This window comes from Natator depressus, chromosome 1, assembly GCF_965152275.1.
Source record: "Natator depressus isolate rNatDep1 chromosome 1, rNatDep2.hap1, whole genome shotgun sequence".
Taxonomy (NCBI): domain Eukaryota; kingdom Metazoa; phylum Chordata; order Testudines; family Cheloniidae; genus Natator; species Natator depressus.
The window spans coordinates 14581227-14609067 of record NC_134234.1 but is presented as its reverse complement, the minus strand read 5'-3'; the positions used below and the strand labels follow the sequence as shown (position 1 = coordinate 14609067).

At 46.4% G+C, this 27841-nt stretch overlaps 2 protein-coding genes across 5 annotated transcripts in view; one reads left to right on the top strand and one right to left on the bottom strand.

The window, feature by feature from the left end:
• Positions 1-7002, bottom strand: part of MOGAT2 (monoacylglycerol O-acyltransferase 2) — a 46468-nt gene extending 39466 nt beyond the window's left edge. Inside the window, exon 1 of the mRNA XM_074942957.1 lies at positions 6907-7002. Within this exon, the coding sequence (XP_074799058.1) occupies positions 6907-7000 (94 nt within the window). The 5' untranslated portion in view covers positions 7001-7002. The remainder of the gene's footprint in view (positions 1-6906) is intronic.
• Positions 7003-26157: 19155 nt separating this feature from the next.
• Positions 26158-27841, top strand: part of MAP6 (microtubule associated protein 6) — a 73212-nt gene continuing 71528 nt past the window's right edge. For 2 of the 4 annotated variants that reach the window (XM_074955169.1, XM_074955176.1), the window contains exons 1-2: positions 26159-26334; positions 26796-27613. In XM_074955169.1, coding sequence (XP_074811270.1) covers positions 26850-27613 — 764 coding nt within the window. In that variant the 5' untranslated portion in view covers positions 26159-26334; positions 26796-26849. Of the gene's footprint in view, positions 26335-26795; positions 27614-27841 lie in introns of all 4 variants that reach the window. The other 2 variants (XM_074955163.1, XM_074955185.1) reach the window with 2 other exon arrangements.

Genomic DNA, 27841 nt, shown 5'->3' with positions numbered 1-27841 from the left:
TCATGTAATAATCCACGGTAGAATGAGCCAGGACCTTTCAACCTGACAATCATGTTGAAATTAAATATTACAAATGACCTTTCACAACTCAAGGGCATGGACTGCTTATAACACGTTGTGAAAACAGCACCCAAAGCTAAATTAGGCGCTGGGGACAAGATGATGTACAAAAGCCCCATATTGACATTAAATTGGCCATGCTCTTAATACACCTCTGAGCCATGCAAACAAGCCTGCTGCAAAATTGCATAATATCTAATTACCTTTTTATCTTATTGCACCCAGCCCAAAGTATGTATTACAAGGAGGCAGTGTTCTTCCTGGCCAGAAGCAGTTGCTGGTCAGTAAAGTTAGATTTATTCTTGCAGTTATGTCTCATGATGATTAATGCCTGTTATTTAGGCTCAGGTGGTTGTCTTTTTTGTTAATAGATTATTTGTGCAGAATAGGTGCTGTACCCCACCGGACTCCACCCTAGCTTACTAGTGCATGTGCTTGTAAAACATGCCGCACTGAACTCCCGTTTCCCATACAGCAGTTCTGTCCGAGTCTAGAGCTAGCCCTTAAAGGTGCCCAGGCTGCAGTGCCTGTAACGCCTTTGGGTTAGATCATGCTGCCCATAACAGGGCACTGCCCCAGATGGGGAAGCGGGGAGCACAGAGGCATAATTCCTCCTGGGGCTCTATTTTTTGCTTGTGTGTGTACACATCATGCAGCCATGACTCTGCCCACTCTGCCCCCCTGAGCATGTAGGTGACCAGGCAAAAGGGATCCATATTCTCCCCTTGCCTGTGGGACCAGGTTAGGGTTAGACACAATCTAGCCCTTGGCATTTACTGCTGTGCAGAATTCAAGAGGCCAGGGCTTTCATTCCTGCCCTAGAATCTAAGATCCTGTCGTTAGACATTAGGCTGCCAAGTTATGAGTGTTCTGGCATCAGCCCTGATGCCTAGTGGTTACTGTGTAACACTGCTGTATTGGATTCCTAGGTGTAATTTCCCTGGTGCTGTCTAGGATGCTGTCCTCCTGGGTCTCACTGCTGAGTGTGTTATCTTAGTGGTTACTGCTCTGCTCTGCCATGTAGGAGACATGATTATGGTCTTTAGGGCTGGGGTGAGCATCTGCTCCTGCTGCCTAGTGGTTGTTCTTTGTAGTGGATTCCCTCAGAATTCAGCTGGTTCCTTTTGAACCTCTTGAAACATCAACAATGGCTTTTTATGGCTTTAAATAACCTATTCGAGGAGAGAAAGCAACAAAGGTGAGAGACTCTTATGTCTATGTCAAAGGAGGGCTCATGTCCCAGAAAAACTAGCTGCCCAGATGTCAACGGATCCTGAAATTTTAGTATCTGTCCATTTAGTCTTTAACTTGAAAGAACGGTGGCTTATGAATGGAGGCTCTTCAGATTCTGAAAGTGACATCAGTGTCCACTGGGGCTGACTCTCTGGCACTACTGCGTGAACTAAAGGAAGGTCTCTCAGCAGCATAGGGCCTAAGACAACATTTTGTAGCTCTAATCCCATCCAGTAGGGGGTGATGCACCAATACACCAGATGGCACATCACACACTAATTATCATAAGCATTTATAAGGTGCCAGATTGAAAAGCCTATTATGAAATATTTGTTCTCCTGGTTGGTACTTATAGGGTGTACTCAAGTAACCTCCTAACCTTCTCTTTGCTAAACAAAATAGATAGGCTCAAGGAGATCCATCACTATAAGGCACATTTTCTAAGTCTTTAAGCATCTCGTGATTCTTCTCTACACCCTCTCCAATTTGTCAACATCCTTTTTGAATTGTGGGCACCAGAACTGACACAGTGTTCTAGCAGCAGTCACACCAGTGCCAAATACAAATACAGTGCCTCTCTATACCTACTCAAGGTTCCCCTGTTTCTGGATCCCAGGATCACATTAGCTCTTTTGGTTACAGCATCATGGGGGGCTCATGTTCAGCTGATTATCCACCAGGGCCCGCAAATCTTTTTCAGAGTCACTGCTTCCCGGATAGAGTCCCCTATTGTGTAAGTATGGCCTACAGTCTTTGTATCCACTCACATTTAGCTGCATTAAAATGAATGTCTTTTGCTTGTGGCAGTTTACCAAGCGATGCAGATCGCTCTGCATCAGTGCCCTGTCCTCTTCATCGTTTACCACTTCCCCCAAGTTTTGCGTCACAGGGTAAGTGCCAGGACGCATTGGGGGGATCCACATGATGCAGATGCCCCTGTGTCCAGGCGCAGAACCGCCACTGCCATGGCACTGGAGCAGAGGCAGGCTGAAAGGGGCAGAGGGGTAAATGAGAATGGAGCTGGGTTCTGCTGATTCTGGAGCCATGCAAAACTCCAGGCAGATGAGGCACATGCTAGGGTAGCTCTTGAGGCTGTAAGCGTCCGATGGGAGAGGTGCAAACTGTTTTTTCACACGCTCCCCCCACAAGCTTTGTGCCTCCCAAGCTTTTTCTGCTTCTGAAGCAAGCAGGACCTCAATGTTCATCACACACACACACTCTCTCTCTCTCACGTGCCTCTCTTTCTCTTTTTCCAGGACCCAACCTCAGCCTCGTGGAGATGCAGATCATGTCTGCCTGTTGAAAAAGAAACTGCAGCAGACTCTACCCCCAGAGCTGGCCCAGCCCCTGGGATCTGGCTGTGCCATTCATGTGCTGAGCTATCCAGCACCCCTCTTGAGAAAGAATGGTTCCTCTTTACTTCCCAGCTGCCCCATTCTCCTTGCATTGGTTCATTTGCATAACCATAGCAACAGCTACCAGAGGAGGTAAAGCTGAATGGCTGATTTCTGGCTCTCCAGCTAAAGGTCTGTGCAAATGCCTGGCACAGCTTGACTGTACCTTGGAGAGTCCTTATCTCAGGGCCGAACCTTGAACCTTTCTAGGCCAGAGATTAGCAGCCAGGGACCAAACTCTGCTCATTTAGAGCCTGATCTTGTGAGTTTGGGTGGTACTAAGCCTCCTTGGCTGGGGGCACACAGCACCTTACAGGGTAATGTCCTTGTATAGAACTCATCAAAAAATTTCTGGCTGAATATTTTTCCATTGGAAAATGCTGGCTTGTCAAAACTGATGTGTTCCTGCGGAAATTTCTGATGTCAACAACGTTCTGTTTGGGGGGAATGGGAGGGTGTGAAACTGTCGGCATTTCAGCCATGTTGAAAGGTTCCCTTCTGACACTTTTTTGGAACACCTTGGTTTTTTTATGGGGTGCTTGTGTGTGTATGTGCATGCACATTTATATATAGAATATGAGCTATGAAGTGAAAATCTAAAGAAAACATTTTTGTTTGACCCCCAAACCAACTTTTTTTTCAACTATTTGATTCCCCGCCCTCTTGCCCCCCAGAAATTTCAGTTTGGAACAATAACAAACTTCAGCATTTCTCTCAGAATTGAAACTCTGAGTTTTGACCAGCTCTATCCTTACAACCGTGTGATCCAGAAGTAACCCCTTGGAAGTCAAAGGAGCTCATTCTGTTCACTTGTCGGGTCTAAACCACCATAACTCTATTGATTTCAGCAGGGTCGCTCTTGATTTACATCAGCGTGAAATAAGAGCAAAACTTGTTCCTGTCACTGATTAGAGAACTCCACTTGTACTTAAAGTGCAACTTGGCTACCAGTGTGCTGTTAAAACCCTCAAATATACCACCTCTTACAGGGGGAACTTCAAGTGCTTTACAATCATTGAGCTATTTAGCTCAGTTGGAGGAAGGTTGCCCATCATTTTATAAATGCGGGAGAGGAACTTTTCTGAACAGAACCTAGACATACTGGGTCCAGTGGAGCTGTATTCTGTGCAGAACCTGGAGGGGGAAAGGGAACTGTACACCTCCCTTGCATTCCTGGGTTCCCCAGGCTATAACAGACATTAAACCAGCACTTGGCAAATTAGAGCAGGTGCAAGGCAATACAGCGATTGCCCAGCAATGCTCTGACATGCACTGAAACACCACACATGCTGGGATGGTGTAGGGCTGGCCATGTCAGCTCTGCACCACCTAAGCATTCCTCAGAGCTGTAGGGGAAAGGGGAAGGATTAACTGTCCAGTTAGGGCGGCTTTAGGGGCTGTTGGTGCGCCTGGTACAATATAAAGGGGCCGATGCTATGGATCACACAGCATTGAGTCCAAACGTAGCCATGCCAGAGGGTTAACAACAAAACGAAACCTCAGCCTTTGCTTTCCTTGCAGGTCTGGATTCCCTGCAAGACCCCAGTTCTCTGCCCAAAGAACCTCTGCTGTGCCTCTTTGTATCCAGGGCACAGTTACATTGCATCTGCCACAATAAGTTAGCCACTTCCTATAGTCACTGAGATACAGAGAGGTTAAATGGCTTGGCCAGTGGGACAGTGGTCCAGTTTATTCCTGATCTTGTGGCTGAACCTAGGGGCCAGATCTTGAACTGGTATAAAGCAACAGAACTACCTTACACCAGCTGAGAATCTGGCCCCACATCTCCTGACTCCCACACCCACGTTCTGTCCATTGAACAATACTGCCTTAATAGAACGGCAAGTCTCTCCCTCTCGTTTCCATTATTATTTAATTTAATCTGTTAGCTGCACGATAATAGGTTTTCTGAGCTTCTGAACTTTTGAATGAGTTCCTTGCCCAAGCTGGGTTTCCTCGGAAACTGCCTTTTTTTTTTGTTTGTTTATCTAAACAAAGAACTCTGCTGCTCAGTGCAGGCAGACCAGCTTCTACATCCTTCGGCCATAATGCATTTTTGTAGATGCTCCTACGACTAACTTGAGTCCAGGCATTGTGATCATCAGGGTTGCATTTTTATGAGTAACACCGAGCACGTGTGTAATTAGACAAGCAAAAAGGCAAGCCTAAGGAGGTGAAAGGATAACTAATTTAGAGGCCAGCTCTGAGTAAGAAGTGGGAGTGGGGCTGGGCAGAGTGGCTCAGAGATGCAGACTACACCAAGTCTCTGTTCTTAGCTTGCAGGGTTTTTTTTAAATAAATCCCTAAATAAGGCAAAGCCACAGAAAGGGAGCGCTCAGTAAATCCTGGGACTATGCTGTTTGGGTGGTGATAACAGAAACAAGGCAGAGTGCAGCGGCAAATGCAATTTACAGGCTGCAGGACAGACTTTTCCTAACACACCCGTATCTGGGCACAGTATCCAAATTAAGAGCAACGTCATTTGTGTCCAAAGAAAGGACTTAACTTTCCACTCCTCTTCGTTATTATTAAACATATTCTGAGATGTGCTATCCTGGAGCAGGATAATCATAATCATAATCATAATCATGGAGCAGGTCCTCAAAGAATCAATCCTGAAGCACTTACATGAGAGGAAAGTGATCAGGAACAGTCAGCATGGATTCACCAAGGGAAGGTCATGCCTGACTAATCTAATCGCCTTTTATGATGAGATTACTGGTTCTGTGGATGAAGGGAAAGCAGTGGATGTATTGTTTCTTGACTTTAGCAAAGCTTTTGACACTGTCTCCCACAGTATTCTTGTCAGCAAGTTAAGGAAGTATGGGCTAGATGAATGCACTATAAGGTGGGTAGAAAGCTGGCTAGATTGTCGGGCTCAACGGGTAGTGATAAATGGCTCCATGTCTAGTTGGCAGCCGGTGTCAAGTGGAGTGCCCCAGGGGTCGGTCCTGGGGCCGGTTTTGTTCAATATCTTCATAAATGATCTGGAGGATGGTGTGGATTGCACTCTCAGCAAATTTGCAGATGATACTAAACTGGGAGGAGTGGTAGATACGCTGGAGGGGAGGGATAGGATACAGAAGGACCTAGACAAATTGGAGGATTGGGCCAAAAGAAATCTGATGAGGTTCAATAAGGATAAGTGCAGGGTCCTGCACTTAGGATGGAAGAATCCAATGCACCGCTACAGACTAGGGACCGAATGGCTAGGCAGCAGTTCTGCGGAAAAGGACCTAGGGGTGACAGTGGACGAGAAGCTGGATATGAGTCAACAGTGTGCCCTTGTTGCCAAGAAGGCCAATGGCATTTTGGGATGTATAAGTAGGGGCATAGCGAGCAGATCGAGGGACGTGATCGTTCCCCTCTATTCGACACTGGTGAGGCCTCATCTGGAGTACTGTGTCCAGTTTTGGGCCCCACACTACAAGAAGGATGTGGATAAATTGGAGAGAGTCCAGCGAAGGGCAACAAAAATGATTAGGGGTCTAGAGCACATGACTTATGAGGAGAGGCTGAGGGAGCTGGGATTGTTTAGTCTGCAGAAGAGAAGAATGAGGGGGGATTTGATAGCTGCTTTCAACTACCTGAAAGGGGGTTCCAAAGAGGATGGCTCTAGACTGTTCTCAATGGTAGCAGATGACAGAACGAGGAGTAATGGTCTCAAGTTGCAATGGGGGAGGTTTAGATTGGATATTAGGAAAAACTTTTTCACTAAGAGGGTGGTGAAACACTGGAATGCGTTACCTAGGGAGGTGGTAGAATCTCCTTCCTTAGAGGTTTTTAAGGTCAGGCTTGACAAAGCCCTGGCTGGGATGATTTAACTGGGAATTGGTCCTGCTTCGAGCAGGGGGTTGGACTAGATGACCTTCTGGGGTCCCTTCCAACCCTGATATTCTATGATTCTATGATTCTATCCTGCTTTCCTAACCTACAGAATGTTTAGAGTCTGGTAAGGGAGAGATGTGGGGGCGTCCGCAGCTTCTCTCTGCACAAATGTATTGCTGCTCGCGCTGTAAGGAGGCAGCATCGTGCAGTGGCTAGCTGATAGGCGTTGGTGGGCTTGGGCTCTGTTCCCAGCTCTGCCATTGTATTGGTGTGAGAGGTTAATTTCTGTGCCTCACTTTCCCCATCTGTAATGTGGGTCACAGGCTCTTTCTTCCTCTGTAAGGTGCTGCGATAGCACTTTTCTCTAGAGAGATATTAAAATAAATCTTACCTAGTCCCAGGAAACTGAAGACCCACTGAACTACTGAAGCAGTCTGAAGCCTTCTCTTTAAAGGAATAGAGAGAGGAGCAAATTCAACCTTCATCTTGGACCAAGTGTGTGATTCAAAAGGCACAGGACTTTCTTCAAGTGGGAAAAGCAGAGAGCAAAGTCTTTTGCATGTATTTACACTGTCTTACAGTACAGCAAGTTGTGCAACATACAGTGAGTACAGAGGTTGGTAATCTTGTTATCAGCAAGCCCAGCCCATTTCAGGAAGCATGAGTAGAAGAATGTTCTCTGGGAGTAGACAGGGACTGTAAATCAAAGCCCTCAACAAATAAACAAACAAAAACCAAACAGTCACTTAGGGTTTCACAATCTTACCTCCTACTCACCATCCTTGAAATAGGCTCTCTTTAGGACCCTGATCTGACCTTTTATTCATGTGTGTCCCTATTTCCGGGGGTGGGGGGGAGGAGTTTCTTTCCTCCAGCTGCTTGAAGTACTCAGCTGTGCATCTGCTTCTAGGAAGGGACTTGGTCTCTGGAGCGCGCGCGCACACACACACACACACAAAATTGAGACATGGCCACGGAGAGAGACTTTTCTTTCTCCCCATACAACGCTCCATGACAACTGTAAATGAGAATTGTTTTTGGTTTTCTTTTCTCTTATTATAGAAGGGACAAGCACAGACAGGTCCATTGTTTGCACTGTCAAGGGCTCTTGTATTTGCAGACTGTATGTAGCTGAAGGACCCATGCAAAATTCTCCTCCAGCAGTGCAGCTTTGGAAGCTGGAAATCCAGCTATTTCTTCTTTTAGAGCAAGGCAAATGCAGGGAGACAATATTACAAAATGAGGAAGACACAACAGCTGAGGGTGTTGGTGTCTGCTGGGCAGAGGCGAGAAGCTCTGTTGCTTTGGGGGTGATGAATCTGATTTTAAAAGGTTTACCTTGTAGATAAGGGACTGGATCTTTCATGGCTACTGCAGCTGGAGGGGGAGATTGGTAAGGAGGTTAGCGGAACTACAAAAGACTGCCAGTAGCAAAAATCCCCAACGGCCGGTGCTGGGACACGAGATGGGGAGGGCTCTGAGTTACTACAAAGAATTCTTTCCCAGGTGTCTGGGTCCTGGGTCTTGCCCACATGCTCAGAGTCTAACTGATCACCATATCTGGGGTCAGGAAGGAATGTTCCCCAGGGTCAGATTGGCAGAGACCCTGGGTTTTTTTTGCCTTCCTCTGCAGAATGGGGCACGGGCCACTTGCAGGTTTAAACTAGGGTAAATGGTGGATTTCTCTGTAACTTGAAGTCTTTAAATCATGATTTGCGGATTTCAGTAACTCAGCCAGAGGTTGTGGGTCTATTACAGGAGTAGATGGGGGAGGTTCTATGCCCTGCAATGTGTAGAAGGTCAGCCTAGACGATCACAATGGTCCCTTCTGACCTTAAAGTCTCTGAGTCTGAGAACTCCACGAATATTGATGATGTGGGCGTACCATGGATTTATATAAATTCATTATGATATTTTCTCTCTTATCCATCCCTTTCCTAATGGTTCCTAACATTCTGTTAGCTGTTTTGATTGCTGCTGTACATTGAGCGGATGTTTTCAGAGAACTATCCACAATGACTGCAAGATCTCTTTCTTGAGTGGTAACAGCTAATTTAAACCCCATCATTTTGTAGGTATAGTTGGGATTATGTTTTCCAGTGTGCATTACTTTGCATTTATCTACATTGAATTTCATCTGCCATTTTGGTGCCCAGTCTCCCAATTTTGTGGGATCCCTTTGCAACCCTTCTCAGTTTGCATCAGACTTAACTATTTTAAGGAATTTTGTATCAACTACAACCTTTGCCAACTCACTATTTATTCCCTTTTTCCAGATCATTTATGAACATGTTGAATTGGACTGGTTCCAGTCCAGATTCTTGGGGAACAACACTATTTACCTCTCTCCATTCTGAAAACCGACTATTTATTCCTACCCTTTGTTTCCTGTCTTTTAACCACACACTGATCCATGCGAGGACCTTCCTTCTTATCTCATGATTTCTTACTTTGCTTAAGAGCCTTTGTTGAGGGACCTTGTCAAAAGCTTTCTGAAAATCTAAGTACACTATATCCACTGGATTGCCCTTGTCCACATGCTTGTTGACCCCCTCAAAGAATTCTAACAGATTGGTGAGGCATGATTTCCCTTTACAGAAGCCACATTGACTCTTCCCCAATAAATTGTGTTCAGCTATCTGTGGAGCACCAGCTGTGGTCCTGGTATACATGTCCCATCAGTAGACGACTCGCTGCACTCTCCATTAGCTTCAGTTTCCAGAATAGCCCCAAGATAGAGCTCACGTGAATTGTCTGCTTTTGTGGTGACAAAAGCCTGGGGTTTTCAGCTGATTGATTTTAATGATTAAATTTGTAGTGAGAGAGAGAGAGAGAGAAAAGAGAAGATTCTGCCATCAAGTCTAAGAGCAAGGTGTGTGGTTAGAGGTGGGCAGCAAGAGGTTCTCTGATTGCACAGCTCACTTGGATCATGATCTCCATGATATTTGCTTGAATTATAAATGGGGCATGTGGCATATGATTGAGATAAGTGAGGTGGTGAACTCAACACGTACCAGAAGGGATTCATTTCTTCTAACAACCTTGAAGCGTACAGTAAACTTCTACCTTCTACTGTAAGGAGGAAAAATAGATTTGACAACTGGGAAACTAGACAACTCTTGTTCTGATTTATGTACTGCTTTCAAAGGCGGCAACAAGGACACCACCCTGGGAGTTGAAGATCTGAGTTCAGTTCCCTGCTCCGCCACTCACCAGCTGTGTGACTGTGGGCAAGTTTAGTTTCACTGTGCCTCGGTTTCCTCTTTATCAGGCGTTAAAGGTACACTTTCTATGGGAGATGCTTTGGAAATCTCTGGATAAAAACGGATACTGAAAAATTAGCGAGCTCGAAGGAGAGCTACCTTACTTTACTAAAGGAGCTCAATCTGCTTATCTTATTAAAGAGAATATCTGGTGCTAGATGGCTCTTTCACCCAGCAGACCAAAGTGTCACAAGATCCAGTTGCTGGGAGTTGAATGTGAAACAAGATGAAAATTTCTAAAGGAGGGTCTCTAACCAGCTTGCTAATAGGGGGTGATAAATTCTCCATTGCGTGGAGTTTTTAAATCAACACTGTATGATCTCTAACCAGTTTGCTAATAGGGGGTGATAAATTCTCCATTGCGTGGAGTTTTTAAATCAACACTGTATGACTTTGTACTAGTACAGCCACAAGTTTTTGAGATAGATACAGGGTATAGATTTCCTGTATTAGACAAGACTAGATGATCAGAACGGACCTTTCTGGTCTTAAAGTATCTGAATCTAAAGTGCTTTTATCAGAGCTAAATAGTGCTTAGGCTTGTGATGGCTGAGAACATCCTGATGACTAACTTATGTCTGCTACAAACTTGTCCTTCCACCGGTTTCTTCACCGTGTCTTGTCTAAATCTTAGCTTGTGAACTCTCTGGGGCAGGGGCTGTCTCTGTGGCTTGTTTGTTGTCTGTTATAATGGGATCCTGATCCCCCTGTGGGACCTTAGATGCTATTGCAATAGAAATAATTATCATTAAGTCTTCATTGTATAGATGGGGAATGGCGGTCCGGAGAGGCTAAGTGACTTTGCCAAAATCTCACAGGAAGTCTGTGGCAGGCAGGGCTGAGTACTGGTGTGCTCTAATCACTAGATTATCCTTTCTCTGTAGCTTTGTCATCAACCACATGATATTTCTGCTCCCTGACCAGACGATTGAGCCTCCTTAACCAGAAGAATAATGGATAACAAACTCCAGGTACAAATTTTCAGATCTGTACTGAAGTTCACAAACTTTTTGGTGGATCACCAGCAGCAGTCTGAATAATATTATCCCCCCCAAATCACTGAGAAACATTAATAGATTCCTTTCCTCTCCCCCACTAACGTATGGCCAGCTCTGATAATTAAGAAATTACTCAAGAAAATGAACTAATCCATTGCCAATCCCCTGTGTTGTGGTGTAAAGCCTAGAAGATAAAGGCTTTGCATCATAAAAGGACAATAAAGTAATAAACATTGGCAGAGAGACATTTGCTAACACTGACAACTTTCTGATAACCAGAAGATTGCAAAGCTTGAAGGTTCAGAATTCAAAAGTTGAAATCTCAGTTAAACCAGGGTCTGTGTATGTAAATGCCTTGGCGGGAGAGAAGCTGGGAAAGTATAGGGTGCCTGTTAGAATGTGCAGGGCAGTCACAACGAGTAAATGACTCCCTTGCACTGTGTGCAGTCCCCTGGGGAAAGATCTCCTTGAATTGCTTGACTCTGTCAATTATGGTATTAATGCAGATGATCAAATTCTAAAGGCAGCCAAATTCTGCTAGCCTCCCTGACTGTCCCTGCCCCCACCTAATCAAGACAGTCTGGCCCTCCATCTGCCTGATATGTCTGGTCTGGAGCAGGTCAGGAATATCCTGACTGAACAGTCTTTCAGCGGAAAATAACAATTTGTTGAAACCAAAATGTTTTGTGGAAGCACATTGGTTTTGATGAACTTCCAGTGAAACGCAAGCAGGCTTCAGAAACAAGGGTACTCAGACTTCTGGGGTCTGTGGCAATGGGGCTGCCCCACCACATGGACTGTCCTAGAGCTTCCAGTGACTGCAGCTCTGGGGAAGTCCTGCCGGATGGACTGCCTCAGAGACAGGACTCTAGAGCTCTTTAGCTCCCTGTCCATAAACCAAGAGTGATGTGGAGTCGGGGAGCCTTGGAGTTTGGGCTCCCAGACTCAACTTCTTTAAGCAAAACATTATTTGGAAACAAAGTGTTTGGGGTGGACGGGGGTTTGGATTCCCCTTTAGTGGGAAACTGAGAAATTTCCGTTTCGTTCCAAAAAGGGAGCAATCTTTTTTCAGAATTTTGGAATTTCCCACAGAATGGAAATTCCGACTTTCAGTCAGCTCTAGGCTGGTCCTTCCCTCTGTGCACAAGAGGTAGGACCATTTCTTCTCACCTCATCCCATATGCCCCGAGGCTGGGCCCAACTGCAGTTGCAGTCGCTGCATTCCCCTTTATGGAAGTGTCGTTCCTGCTGCTGGGGAATGTGGGCGGGATGGCGGTGAGGCCATGACACACACCTTGCACTTGGTGCCCTGCGCGGAGTAGCATAGGGCGAACTGTGCTATCCTGAGGCACAGTGCAACCCAGAGCTCCTACTATGGGCTTTATAGGCTTATGTTATGGGCTTGACGTCATAGACGCCGACTCCGTGGGTGCTCTGGGGCTGGAGCACCCATGGGGAAAAATTAGTGGGTGGTCTGAACCTACCGGCAGCCAAGCTCCCCTTCCCGCTCCCCCCACCCCACCTCACTTCCTCCTCCCCTGAGTGCGCCGCATCTCCTCTCCTCCACCTACCTCCCAGCGCTTGCCACCGCCAAACAGCTGTAGCATACTCCGGGAGGAAGAGGGGACGAGTGGGAACTTGGCACGCTCAGAGGAGGAGGCGGGGAAGAGGCAGGGCCTGGGCGGGGATTTGGGGAAGGAGTAGGAATAGGGGCAGGGAGGGGGCAGAGTTGGGGCGGGGACTTTGGGGAAGGGGTTGGAATGGGGGCTGGAGGAGGCGGGGCAGGGGTGGAGTTGGGGCAGGGCCGGGGACAGAGAGGGGTTGAGCACTCACCAGCGCCAGTAGAAGTTGGCACCTATGCTTGACGTGGGTGAAATTCTATGGCCTTAGTTCTGCAGGTCAGACTAGATGATCATAATGGTTCCTTCTGGCCTTAAAATCTATGCATGGGGCAGCTCTGCACCACTTCCAATGCAAGGCAGTAACGAAGCTTTTGGTGAGCATGATACAGTAAAAGCTGTGTTATCTGGCACTTTACCAACTGGGAAGCTCTAGAAACTGGCATTTAGGGAGGGGGTACAGCACCTGGGCTCTGGGAGAGAGTTTGGGTGCGGGAGGGGGCTTAGGACAGGTGGTTGAGGTGCTGGATCTGGGCGGCACTCACCTCAGGTGGCTCCCTGCAAGAGGCAACATGTCTCTGCTGCTCCTAGGCGGAGGCATGGCCAGGCCACTCTGCGCGCTGCCTCTGCCTGCAGGTACCGCCCCTGGAGCTCCCATTGGCTGCAGTCCCCAGCCAATGGGAGCTGTGGGGGCAGTGCTTGGGGCAGGGCGGGGGCAGTGCATGGAGTCCCCGTGGCCATTCCTCCACCTAGGAGCAGTGGGGACATGTTGCCACTTGTAGGGAGCCGCCCGAGGTGAGTGCCGCCCAGATCCAGCACCCAAAAACCCTCCCACGCCGCAACCCGCTGCCCCAAGCCCCCTCCCCACCCAAACTCCCTCTCTCTAGTTAACCAGAATTTTTGACTTACTGGCACGCCCCATTCCCCCAACATGCCAGATAACAAAGCTATTACTGTATATGGAGTCCTCTGGCACAGCTTGAAGATCTGCACTGCTGGGGAGAGGAGGGCAGAAGGCTACGGTGTGAGTCATGCAGGGCTTGTGGCCCAGAACTTGGCCTCAGTGTGCCATTAGTTCCTCATCGATTTCAGTGGTGAGTTCATGATAAAAACTAATGTCATGATACAGCCCTTGGAAAGCAGGAATTATGACCATGCTCAATGCATGGCCATATGGAGGGGTCCGTCTGTCTGCACTGAGCCCAGAAGAGTGATTATTAAATAGCTTGAGATCAAATAGCTCTTTAAAGTGCATAGCTGAAATGCTGTGTGGTAAGTTAAAAGGTAACCCAGGGGTCGTTTCTGCCAGGCAAATGAAAATGTCCTGTCATGAGAGTGGATGCAAATCCCACGTTATTTATGGCTACTTGAAAACTTCAAATTTAATTCCCTTGTAATGGACAAGAATGAAATTAGAAAGCTACTCACCGGATACATGCCATATAGTCACAGAGTAATTACACGAATACTTGAATGCTGCTATAGCTCCTTAAATATATTGCCAAACAGCAGTGACAGTGTTCCCATTAAAACACTCCTAAAGATCGCAGAACACATACATTTTAACTGGGATGCAGTTAAACTGCTGCACTTATTTGCATTACAGTAGGGCCTGAGGCCCCAGCTGAGACAGAGATCCCCTTGTGCTGGGTGCTGTACTAAGGCATAATAACAGGTGCTACATGTAACACTTTGCAGAGAACAGTTTGTTCCATTAATTTCGCCCCTTTCTTTGTTTGCAAATTACCAGCACTTTCAATTTGTACATCAGTAAAAACTGTTCAGTGGCTGGTCTATGTTGACTTATTTCAGCCTAGATTTTTGCTTGCAAGTCAGTTGCTGCAGCAGTTGCACTAGGTATTCCTTAGAGGCCTGATTCGGAGAGGTGAGGAGCACCTCCCCAGAGCTGTCGAGAGCCCTCTTTTCCTTTCAAGAGGTGCTTAGCACCTCACAGATACCACCCTTTGTGGTGCTGAGCGCTGGTCTCCTCAGTAATGCGGTATTGTTAATTGGACAACTTCTTAACTCCCTCAGCTGTCAAGACAGGCACACACACACACATTTCTGATGCAAATACACTCTGGATGTTTATTGCCGAGTCTCTTTAACACATAGTGGACAATTGTGGAATAACCAATCTCTTAGGGAAGTTTGCTTCCTTACTCTCATCAGTGAATAGGTAGTTCCTGCCCTGAAGCATGCATTTATGGTGTATCCCTTCCCCCTTGCCCCAGTACAGCTGTGGATGTTCTCATTGCTATATTTCAGAGTAACAGCCGTGTTAGTCTGTATTCTCACTTTTTTCTCATTGCTATAAAGATCTAATTCCTGTGTGGGTCCTGCTAAACTCTTGACCTTAATTATATCTTGTGGCTATGAGTTCCATTGGTTAGCAAAGTGCTGTGTGGCTTTAAATCTCTATCAGTTTTAACCTTTTTGCCTTTCATTATCATTGACCATTCGCTGCAGTGGAGTGTACTAGCATATTACGGTTGCAGAGGGGAGTCTCTGGGGCCATGCCTGGGTTTTGCTGCAAAGACCCAGGCAGGCAGCCACTGCGTGAGAGGAAGGTGGTTGGTGTTCTGAGAAGATCCTGGGCTGCTCCTTCCTTCTATAGTCCTAGACTGGAGTTTTGCAATGTGGGTGGGGCTTCCCCCTCCCATAGCCAATCAGAAAGAGTTCTGAGAAAGGGGACAGGGTACGAACCAACCTCCTTCTCTCAGAACATGGGAGAGGCGGAGCTAGGGAGGGAGGTGCCAGTGCTGGTCCCTCCCAGACAGAGGGAAGGTTCAACCTGCTCCTCTTGCTTTAGCCCAACAGGAACACCTAGGGAAAAGAAACCCCACAAAGGGGGTGTTTTGAAATCTGTTATCTCAGGGCTTTGCTCTCTGGGAGAGGCTGCCTCTCTGTGGGGAAAAAACCTCTAAAGGGTTATGGAGCACCAAAAGTTCTTTTAATGAGACTTTGCTGAGCATAGCTATTGGAGAATGGCAGCCTACCCCATCCCTTCCTCACCATAAATAGCTGTGCCCCTCTGCATTGCTTTCCACTGGTGCACAACAATTGCACTGAGCAGCGATAGTCATAAGGAATTCAAAGGGTGACCTTCCTGCTGTCATTGGTCTGTCAGTTCCTGCACAGAGACAACTTGTATAAATCTCTGCCTGCTGCAGCTCATGAAAGGATGCTGTCAAGCGGCCGCTTCTGCAGCTCCCACAGCACTTCTGCCTCACACAAGGGTGCCGTTAGAAACTAGGTGCAAACGTTCATCTCTAGCAGTCAACAGATTGTTTTTAAAGACTAGAGAGAACTAAAAAGGCTGCCATCGCAACTGAGGGGGATGGGTTTTGTTTTGTTTTAAACCAGACTAGGTTTAAAACACAGGAAAAACTCTGGCCTTGGAAACACACAGGGAGCAAAAGATATTGGAGTCATGCTCTCTGGTTGGGGGCACAGCACATTCCACAGTATCCTTAATGTTACTCAAAAAAGGAGCAGTAATGAAAAATTGAAATACTCTGTTGCAATAGGGTTGAAGAGAAACGGAGTCCTTTAACCTCATTGAAACAGCCGTATGTAACCACACTCTGAATGTGTCACTAAAGCTAAGTGTAATGTGGTGTGCATTAATTAAACAGTTCTTTTTTAAATAGAAAATGCCTTAAACTGGGACTAATTAGTTTCTTACGGGGTGATAAAAAACCATTATTTTACTTGGTAAAAACCACTTCGGGTGAATACAAGGCATCTCTGCTTTCCAGAGTACCAGCTGTATTCATCAAGTGCTTGGCAGCTGCGGCAGCAGTTTGGAGGAGACAAGGGATCATGGTCTAGGGAAGATCAACCACAGCAGATGAACAATTCAGTGCGCATGATCCTAGAGATTTTTGACACATTGGAACTCAAAATTAACAGAGGAAAAAAAACCCCCACACTATTACTGACCCAAAGCCTAGCAGGGTGTTAATTTGAGATCAGGAAGAGCTTATTTATCATAGACTGGAAATAAGGCATTCATACCAGAAATAAGGTGTACATTTTTGACAGTGAGAGTAACTAACTATTAGAACAGTTTATCAAGGTTCATGGTGGATTCTCCATCACTGACCATTTTAAAATCAAGATGGGATGTTTTTCTAAAAGCTCTGCTCTAGGAATGATTTTGGGGAAGTTCTATGGCTTATGCTATACAGGAGGTTAGATGATCACAACGGTCCCTTCTGGCCTTGGAATCTATGAAATGGGTGCAGTATAATATCAGAGCATCTTTACCAATGTGCAGTAAATTAATAGACAGAGGTGGAAGGATGGGCTTGTTTGGGAGTCAGAAGATTTGGGTTCAATTTCTGGCTTTGACACTGGTTTCCTATGTGACCTTGGGCAAGTCACTTATAATATCTGTGCTTCCATTTCCCTACCTGTAAAAGGGATGGCAATACATTTCCTCAGAGAGGTGGTGGGAGGCTAAACCACTAATGTCTGAAGCTCCAAGATACCACGGTGACGAAAGTCAGAAAAAGCTCTATAAATAAAGACTTCAACTGACTTTCAAAAGAGCCTCAGGGAAACTCCTACTGAAATTCCAGCTCTTAGCCCAGTCCAATTTCTTTCCTGCGCCCCCAGGACAGTTCTGGTTGCAATATCTTTCCTCTTTGTTTTCCTTCTCCTCTTCTCTGCTAGGTTGAGAACGCTTCTCTTTAGAGGAGGAGATGGTTTGATGGGATAACATGATTTTGGCAATTAATTGATCTTTAACTATTCATGGTAAATAGGCCCAATGGCCTGTGATAGGATGTTAGATGGGGTGGGATCCGAGTTACTACAGAGAATTCTTTCCTGGGTATCTGGCTGGTGAATCTTGCCCACATGCTCAGGGTTCAGCTGATCGCCATATTTGGGGTCGGGAAGGAATTTTCCTCCAGGGCAGATTGGAAGAGGCCCTGGGGGGTTTTCGCCTTCCTCTGCAGCATGGGGCATGGGTCACTGGCTGGAGGATTCTTTGCACCTTGAAGTCTTTAAACCATGATTTGAGGACTTCAATAGCTCAGACATAGGTGAGAGGTTTATTGCAGGAGTGGGTGGGTGAGATTCGGTGGCCTGCATTTTGCAGGAGGTCAGACTAGATGATCATAATGGTCCCTTCTGACCTTAATATCTATGAGAGCACAAAAGAGGGATCTGAGAAGTAAACTTCCCAGAATAATGATTCTGGGCATGGGGAGGACACCCTGGATCAGCTTGCGCTGGATTGCCCACTGTACTGACCTCTCAGTGTTTTATTTAGTGTACTGTCAACACCCCAGGGCTGGTGCCTCAGTAACAGCTCCTGGCAAAGTACTGCAAATACACCCTGGTATTTAAATTCCTCCTATTCTAGGGAATTCCCACCAATTTGACATGCATGGCCACACACCCCACTCACCTTTAAATAAGGCTGCGAGTTTGTCATGGAGGTCGCAGAAGTCACGGATTCTGTCACTTTCCGCGACATCTGTGAAATTCCGCAGCTGCAGCGGCCAGTGTTGCTGATGCCGGGGACTGCCCGTACAGTAGCTGGTGCAGCTGGCCCCGGGGACTGCCTGAGCAGCGGTCCCAGGTTGGCTGGACTAACAGCTGGAGCGTGGCCCCAGGAACCACCTGAGCAGCAGCTGATGCAGCTGGACTTGGGGGGGTCCCCTGGGAAGCTAAGATTTAGTCAGGGGTGTTTTTAGTAAAAGTCATGGACAGTCAAGGGCCATGAGTTTTTGTTTATTGCCCGTGACCTGTCCATGACTTTTACTAAAAGTAAAAGTGACTAAATCTTAGCCTTACTGTGACACTGCACCCCGTATTCGTCATAGTGATATTATTATGATATGAGTATGGCATAATTATGATGTATTTTATGCAAGATAGGTCATGTGAGATATCATTGGAAAGGTTATAATGTACTGAATATGATTATCCTATTTGTATGCATGTATCATTTTTATATGTTGAATAGGACTGGTCCCCTCCCCTTCCCCTGCCAGCTAGGCATGAGCAGCTCTGTGACATGAAGACTTGGCTTTGGTAGTGAGGAATGGCCAGAGCTGAGCTATGCAACATTTAGCTGTTCCTGGGATTTCTTGAGAATTAATGCGCAGTACATCAACCAATCAGATGTCACCAGTCCTCCTTCAGTCTTCCATTCAGTGACTACATGCATCTGTTTGCTATTAAATAATACCTTCATGGATATGCTCTCTTTCATCTGAAGAGCTCCAAGTGCATGACAAGTAGGCATATGTTTATTATGTCCATTTTAAGGACGGGGAAACTGAGGCACAGGCGAAGTCAACTTGATATTATGACAGTGGGTGTACCCTAGAAATGCCCTAGAAAAATAGTGAAGTACCCGAGGTCACACAAAAAATCAGTGACAGTCTTGAATAAAACTCAGGTCCTCCCAGTCCTCTGCTTTATCCACTAGACCATGCTGTGTTCTACATGTGTTGTAAAAACCTAACCCTATCTATCTTGGGTACTTATATTGCCTCTATTACCCTAGTATCTGAGCAGCTCATGATCTGTTAATGTATTTATCACAGAACCCACGTGAGGTAGGAAAACGCTATTATACCCCTATTTTACAGATGGGGAACTGGGGCACACAGAGACTAAATGACTAAAGTCATACAAAAAGTCTGTGTCAGAGCCAGGAATTAAACCGAAGTCTCCCTAGTCTAGGACTTGGGTTCAAGTCTCTGCTTCACAAACCACTGGACCATCGTTCCTCTCTGCACCATCCAAATCCATAGCAACCTTCCCATTGGCTTCAGTTGGTGCAGCCCTAGGTCCTAAGTAGGTAGGAGACAGAGCTAAAGGTAAAGAGTGAAATCCTGGCCTCTTTGAAGTCAGTTGGGATCAGATGATTTACATAGCACAATTGTTTCCGCTGTTGGTATTTTCCCATCATTACACAACCATCTGCATGAGATAAAAGCTCTTCCTGTACACTGCTGCTGCTATTTAAACATAAGGCATTTTATTTATTTAACCTTCTGTCCTTTATGAGTGAGATTTAAAGGCAGCAAATCAATTCAACTGATTGGTGTTAATGTGCTTTACTTGCAGAAAGAGATTACATTATTTTCTGTAGCTTATTTCTGAAAATGAATCAGCAGCTAGGTTTCAGGGCGGTTTTTTTAACTGCAAAAACAAACAGCCTTTACCAAAGGCATTTTGATATTGTCTCATTATGGAGCTTATTACAGCCTCTTGCTCTAACTGGTGTCTGCAAAGCAGTGAATTTATACCATCCTCTGTCTGCAAATACTGTACCGTATGTGGTGGTGTCACATCTCATGTAGAATAAGGCTAGCTGTATATGACAAAGCATTTTATTTCTCCTTTTTTTAAAAAGACCTATTAAGAAGTAGAGTGAAATGATGCTAGTTGTACACATGTAAGATGTAAGTATCAACAGATATTTTAAAGCTTCTTTCAAGTATTGTAGCAAAATTATTTGTATTAAAGTAACGTGTGGAGTCTCCAAATGAGGTCAAAGCCCCATTGTGTGAGGTGCTGGACAAATACATAGTGAGACATAGTCCCTGACCTGAAGACTTTGCAGTCTAAATAGATGAAGGATGGGAGGGATGAGAAGATATATGATTTGATCAAGATCAGTGTCAGGAGTGGAGGTAGAACAAAGGGTTCCTATCTGCTGGACCGCATTATCTCTGTTATACTTACAACAATTAATCACACCAATAGCTTTTAAGGCAACAAATATGAAACAACAGAGCAATAATACCAGTGTGCAATACAAGAGCAGTCGAGGATCATCTAGCCCTCTGACTACTACTCAATGCTACTCCTCCAGATGGGTATTAAAGATACTGTGAGGTGTGACTCTGAGCAGATCAGAAGTGACTACCAGGATCTGGGAGTAAGGGGGAAGGAGTTGGGAGCACAGCTCGTGTTCTCTTTGATCCTTCCAGTCAAGGTAGGGGCCCAGCCAGAGACAGATGCATCCTGGAGGCGAATGGCTGGCTGCGGGGATGGTGTCATCAGGAGGGCTTTGGCTTCCTTGACCATGGGATGCTGTTCTGGGAAGAAGGAATGCTGAGCAGAGATGGGTCCACCTCATGAAGAGGGCTTCAAATTAGGTTCAGTGGGGACAGGAAACAAAAGCCCACAGGTAAATCAAAAACATGGAGGCTTGGGAGAAGGGTTGGAATCTGTGGGGAGCATGGGCTGTGATAGCAGGGATAAAGAAGAGACAAGAGAGAACATGGGGTGAGGGGGAAATCAAATCAGTATCTTAGATGCATATTAACGCAAGAAGTATGGGGAATAAATAGGAAGAACTAGAAATACTAGTGAATAATCACAAGTATGACACAGTTGGCATCACAAAGACTTGGTGGGTTAATACCCATGACTAGAATATTGGTAGAGAAGGGTACAGCTTGCTCAGGAAGGACAGGCTGGGAAAAAAGAGAGCATGTGTTGCCTTGTATATCAAAGATGGATATACTTGGATTGAGTCTGAGATGGAAATAAGAAACAGGCTTGTTGAAAGTCTCTGAGTAAGTATAAAAGGGATAAAAAACCAAGGGTGATGTCATGGTAGGGGTTTACCACAGACCTGCCTTACTAGGATCAGGCTTTTTTTTAAAACAACTAACAAAATCACCCAAAGCACAGGGCTTGGTGGTGATGGGCAACTTCAACTACCCAGACACCTGCTGGGAAAATACAACAGGGCCCAGATTATCCAACAAGTTCTTGGAATGCGCATTGGAGACAATTTTTTATTTCAGAAGGTGGAGACAGCTACCAGGGGAGAGGCATTTCTAGATCTGATTTTGACAAATAGGGAGGAACTGGTTGAGAATTTGAAAGTGGAAGGCAGCTTGGGTGAAAGTGATCATGAGATGTTTCAGAGTAGCAGCCGTGTTAGTCTGTATTCACAAAAAGAAAAGGAGGACTTGTGGCACCTTAGAGACTAACCAATTTATGTGAGCATAAGCTTTCGTGAGCTACAGCTCACTTCATCAGATGAAATGATAGAGTTCATGATTCTAAGGAATGTTGGGAGGGAAAACAGCAGAATAAAGACATAGATTTCAAGAAGGCAGATGTTAGCAAACTCAGGGAGTTGGTAGGTAAGATCCCATGGGAAGCAAGTCTAAGGGGAAAAACATTTGAGATAGTTGGCAGTTTTTCAAAGAGACATTATTAAGGGCACAAGAGCAAACTACCCCACTGTGTAGGAAAGATAGGAAGTATGGCAAGGGACAACCCTGGCTTAACCAGGAGATCTTCAATAATCTGTAAATCAAAAAAGAGTCCTACATAATGTGGAAACTAGGTCAAATTACAAAGGATGAATATAAACAAACAACACAAGCATGCTAGGAGAAAATTAGACGGGCCAGGCTACAAAATGAGATTAAAGTAGTTAGAGACATGAAGGGTAACAAGACAACACTCTATAAATGTATTAGAAGAAAGAGGAAGACCAAGGACAGGGTGGGCCCGTTACTCAGTGAGGGGCGGAAACAATAACAGAAAAGGTGGAAATGGCAGAAATGTGAAATGACTTTTTTGTTTCAGTTTTCACCAGAAAGGTTAGTAGTGCTTGGACGTCTAACATAGTGAATGCCAGTGAAAATGAGGTAAGATCAGAGGCTAAAATAGGGAAAGAACAAGTTAAAAATTACTTAGAGAAGTTAGATGTCTTCAAGTCACCAGGGCCTGATGAAATACATCCTAGAACACTCAAGGAGCTGGCTGAGGAGATATCCGAGCCATTAGTGATTATCTTTGAAAAGTCATGGAAGATGGGAGAGATTCCAGAGGACTGGAAAAGGGCAAATATAGTGTCAAGCTATAAAAAGGGAAATAAGGACAACCCAGGGCAATTACAGACCAGTCATCTTAACTTCAGTACCTGGAAAGATAATGGAGCCAATAATCAAGCAATCATTTTACAAACACCTACAAGAGAATAAAGTGATAAGTAACAGTCAGCATGGATTTGTCAAGAACAAATTGCGTCAAACCGACCCAATAGCTTTCTCTGACAGGGTAATAAGCCTTGTGGATGGGGGGAAGCAGTAGATGTGGTATATCTTGACTTTAGTAAGGCTTTAGATACTGTCTTGCATGACCTTCTCATAAACAATCTAGGGAAATACAGCCCAGATGGAGCTATTATAAGGTGGGTGCATAACTGGTTGGAAAACGGTTCCCAGAGGGTTGTTGCCAGTGGTTTACAGTCGAGCTGGAAGGGAATATCAAGTGGGGTCCTGCAGGGATCGGTTCTGGGTCTGGTTCTGTTCAGTATCTTCATCAATGATTTAGATAATGGCATAGAGAGTACACTTACGAAGTTTGTGGACAATACCGAACTGGGAGGGGTTGGAAGTTCTTTGGAGGATAGGATTAAAATTAAAAATGGTCTGGACAAACTAAAGAAATGGTCTGAAGTAAATAGGACAAAATTCAATCAGGACAAATGTAAAGTACTCCACTTAGGAAGGAACAATCAGTTGCACACGTACAAAATGGGAAATGACTGCCTAGGAAGGAGTACTGTGGAAAGGGATCTGGGGGTCATAATGGATCACAAGCTAAATATGAGTCAACAGTGTAACACTGTTGCAAAAAAAGCGAACATCCTTCTGGGATGTATTAGCAGGAGTGTTGTAAGGAAGATACGAGAAGAAATTCTTCCACTCTACTCCACGTTGATTAGGCCTCAACTGGAGTATTGTGTCCAGTTCTGGGCACCACATTTCAGGAAAGATGTGAACAAATTGGAGAAAGTCCAGAGAAGAGCAACAAAAATGATTAAAGGTCTAGAAAACATGACCTCTGAGGGAAGATTTAAAAAAAATTAGTATGTTTAGTCTGGACAAGAGAAGACTGAGGGGGCACACAACAGTTTTCAAGTACATAAAAAGTTTTTACAAGGAGGAGAATGAAAATTTCTTCTTAGGATAGGACAAGAAGCAATGGACTTAAATTGCAGCAAGGGTGGTTTAGGTAGGACATTTGGAAAAACTTCCTAACTGTCAGGGTAGTTAAGCACTGGAATGAATTGCCTAAGGAGGTTGTAGAATCTCTGTCACTGGAAGTTTTTAAGAGCAGGTTAGACAAACACATGTCAGGGATGGCCGAGCCATTATTTAGTCCTGCCATGAGTGCAGGGGACTGGACTAGATGACCTCTCAAGGTCCCTTCCATTCCTACACTTACTTCTATGATTTTATGTGTGTGCACATGTATGTGGGATCTCCAAGAATAGCAGATCTCAGACCAGTATTGGTTTTATGTTGTAGTACTTGATTGTAGCAGGGCTCAGATAAATTGAATTATTTGTCTGCCTATAAGTATTTTTTAAAACGCATCCTAGAAGTTCAAACAGCAGGATTTTTTTTTCCAGAGAACCTTGTGACTTTACTGTTTGCTCTGAGATATTAAGTAGCATTTTCTTGACTTGTGATCATTGGTGATACCATCAGAACTAATATTATCTAGTACCTACTATTGTATCTTTGCAGAAAGCAAAGCTCACTAGAGATTAGAGTGGGAGATAGGGTAGCAGAGGCTTTGGGTTTTGGTTCTTGCTCTTGCTCTGGTTCTTGATCTCACACACATCAACTTCTGTCTCTGTGCCCCTGTTTCTACATCTATAAAACAGGAGTAACACAGCCACCTCTATAAAATGTGGTGGGAGTTGGGTACAAAGTGCTATGCTTGTGCAGAGTATATCCAAATATCAGGATTTACTTCCTGCTCTCCCCATGAATACTCTTCCCAGACGACCTCACCTTCCATAGTCTGTTGTCTTTCTGATGTATTTCCCATCTAATTTCAAATTAAAAGGTACTGTCTGCCCTGGGGCTCTTGTCTTTACAATCCCTGCTTCAAGTGCAAAACTTAGCTCAGCCTTAACTACAGCACTGCTTTTATCTGGCTGTAATGGGCCAGGCAATATGTCTCTAGCTATTATTTTTAAAAGCCATAATAAAAGAGATACACATATCAGACCCAGGTAGTGGAGACCTGTGGCTTGTTTGCAATTATCTTGATTGCAGTATGAGAGAGGGTGAAAAACCTCCTATTTTATTCATAGCAAAGAGGAAACTCTTTTCTCGCCCCCTTTTAAACTGTGCTTTATATAAAAGCGGAAACAGGACAGTCACTATAGATAAAGGGACAGCTGTTGGATTTATAAATACACATCTGTTTAAACCAGTCATGTAAATTTACATAGGGGTGAGGATTAAGGCCCAGATCTTTAAAGGTATTTATAGGTTTCAAGTAACAGCCGTGTTAGTCTGTATTCACAAAAAGAAAAGGAGTACTTGTGGCACCTTAGAGACTAACCAATTTATTTGAGCATAAGCATGAAGTGAGCTGTAGCTCACGAAAGCTTATGCTCAAATAAATTGGTTAGTCTCTAAGGTGCCACAAGTACTCCTTTTCTTTTTGTAAAGGTATTTATGTGCCTATCCCCCTTTGAAATAAATGGTAGTTAGGTACCTAAATACCTCGGAGTATCTGGGGCTATATTGCGAATGTCTGTACATTACTTTGAGATTGTAGGATTGAAAGTACTATAGTAGTGCAAAGTATTGTTAGCATTACTGTTAATAATACAACCAAATAGCAGCTGAAGCTACTCTTTGCTGCAGCCCCACAAATTTCAGACACTTACCCTATCTGGGGAAAATCATTTTATCATATTTTGCTCATTAATGGCAAGAAATTCGGATGAACCCAGCTCTTTTTCTCCCCCATTGTATATTTCTTGGAATTATTTACCCAGCAGGGACTAAAACGATAGAGGGGACAGTATTACAGACCAAGGCCCCCAACCTGCCAAGGTTTACTCCACTTGTGTGTACGCTTATTTGTGTGTTTAGCTCGGGGCCTAAATAACCACAGGCTCAAAATTGTGGCATAACAAGATTTGGTCTGATAGAAGCAGCCCAGAGAGAGAGGTGCCTGTAAAAGCAGGGAGGAGACTGAATGAGGGTGAGGTGGACGAAAAGGCAGCAGAGACGCAGACTCCCTAAGGGAAACAGAACTTGAGCCATCAAGGGAAGGAGCAGTGAGTCAGCACCAACTGGGGGTGGGGGGTGAACCTTTTCCCTCTTGATTGATCTCCCATTCTCATCCCCTACAAAGGATCTGAGTTGTGTGTGGTGGGGCTTTGGGTGGGTTTTTTTTTTTTTTTTTTTTACTCTTGTCTAGACAGTGTTTGCTTTAAGGTGGCGCTGTGAGCTGGGTAGGTTTGTTGTGATTTTTTTTTTCTCCCCCATGAGGGGAACCATTTTGATCGCTGAAATCCACACCCAGAAATAGGCCACTGGAACAATCGCCCCAGCAAGCAAGTGGCTCTAGCCCTTTGGATTTCCTTAAAGAGCCTAAGCTTTAACAGCCGGTGATCTTCCTTTTCTCTCTCCCTCCCCGCCCCGCAGCCTGGTTCTTGAACTGGGCATGCCAGGGTGGATGAAAGTGGATTAATTTATTGTTTGCGGCTTCATTCTCTGCACGGCTCGGCTGTATGGAGGCGGGCCTCTGTCCAAAGCTTTTTAGTCCTGAAAATGGGTGGGACCAGAGCATCTCCCTGCTGCTGTCCAGCCACACAACACACTCTTCCCAGCTGGGCTCCCCTCCCTTCCGCCCCAGGGGTCTGGGAGGGAAGAGTTAACAGGGCTCCCCCCCCACTCCGCAGGCGCTGAGGGAGGCAGGTGATCTCTCTGCATCCCCCCCGCCCCTTCTTCAGCATCCTTCGCTGCGCGGCGCTGCTGACAGCGGGGCTGGGTGGGGCCTTTTTCTCTGCAGCCGCCGCGGCGGCGATGCTCCGCTCTCCGCGCAGATGATGGCTAGGGGGCGGCTGCTCCTCCAGCCGCGGCCGTGAGATCCGCAGCGGCGCCAGCCGGGGAGAGACGCGGTGCGGGGGGGGGAAGGCAGGAGCCTGCAGCCGGGCTCTTCTCCGCGATGCACCGGGGCTGAAACCCGACCGGGCTGCCGCGCGCCTGCAGGGTGGGGTGCGGGGGGGGGGGGAAGGTTGCACTTGCCTAAGGTCGCCAAGGACTTGGGGGGAATCCGCAGCTTTGACCGACCATTGCTTGCGGGGCAGCATTTCCTTTGCCTTGCGTTTGCCAGAGTCCTCGCCCTTTGCAATTCGTACAGAGCCTTCTGCTTGCAGCTAGGGACTGTGACTCTCGGGCTTGCCCCCCCACCCCATCGAGGTGCCGCAGCTCGAATTGTCCCCCCCCTTTGCAATTCGTAGAGATCCCCCCTCGATCTTGAACTGGCACCGAATTTCCTTTTCCTGCCCCCCTCGGCCGGGTGCTGTTTCAGGAGGAGGAGTGACGGAGCGAGTGGATTACTTTGCTGTGTTCTTTGCAGGGTGTGCGGGGAGAGGCCAGGCTGTCTGGGAAGGGAAGAGGTTGAGGCGTCGCCATGGCTTGGCCCTGCATCACCCGGGCGTGCTGCATCGCCCGCTTCTGGAACCAGCTGGACAAGGCGGACATCGCGGTCCCTTTGGTCTTCACCAAATACTCCGAGGCCACCGAGAACCCCACGGCCCAGGTGGGTTTGCAGCAGCAGCAGCCACGCCCTTCCTCTGCCATCGAGACCCAGCCCTCCATCCTTGGCAGCGACCTGGATGCAGTTGCCAGGGCGACAGTGGCAGGGGGGGACCACAAGGCAGGGCCGGGGCAGCAGCCTCTGGCCGACTCGGTGATGCGCCAGGACTACAAGCACTGGAAGGCGCAGCGGCCGGAGCCCAGCTGCAAACCCAAGAGCGAGTACCAGCCCTCGGAAACCCCCTTTGAGAAGGAGAGCCAGTACCAGAAGGATTTCCGAGCCTGGCCCATCCCTAAGAGAGGGGACCACCCCTGGATTCCCAAGCCAGCCCCGTCCCCTGGGCCAGCGCTGGACAAGGGCCCCCAGGAGAAACCTCCCAGCCAGGAGAAGAGGAGGAAGCTGCAGCCAGGGCAGGAGAAGAAGGAGGAGGAGGCAGAGCAAAGGGCAAAGGAGGAGCAGCCCAAGGTGGCCAGGGCTGAGGAAGGGCGGAAGAAGAGGGTCCAGGTGGTCGAGGATGGGGGGCAGCAGCAGCCCGGGCTCTCGGCGTCCCAGGAGGCGGCCAAAGGGCGAGCAGCGGTGGATGCCCTCAACAGGCAGATCAGGGAGGAATCGGCAGCCGGGGTGAGCAGCTCCTACAGGTGAGAGGCGGATACATCACCCCCCTACCCAGCACCCCCATCTTCTGTGCGCCTTTGCCCAGTAGCTAGTATCTCTGGGCCACCCCCAACCCACATTCACCTGCCCAACACCCTTTCTCCATCCTCTCTGTGTCCACCCAGTGCCCTGCCCCAATCCCATCCACCTGCCCAACACCCCTCCTCCATCCTCTGTGTCCTCTCTGTTGAGGGGAAGCCAGGGAAATCTCC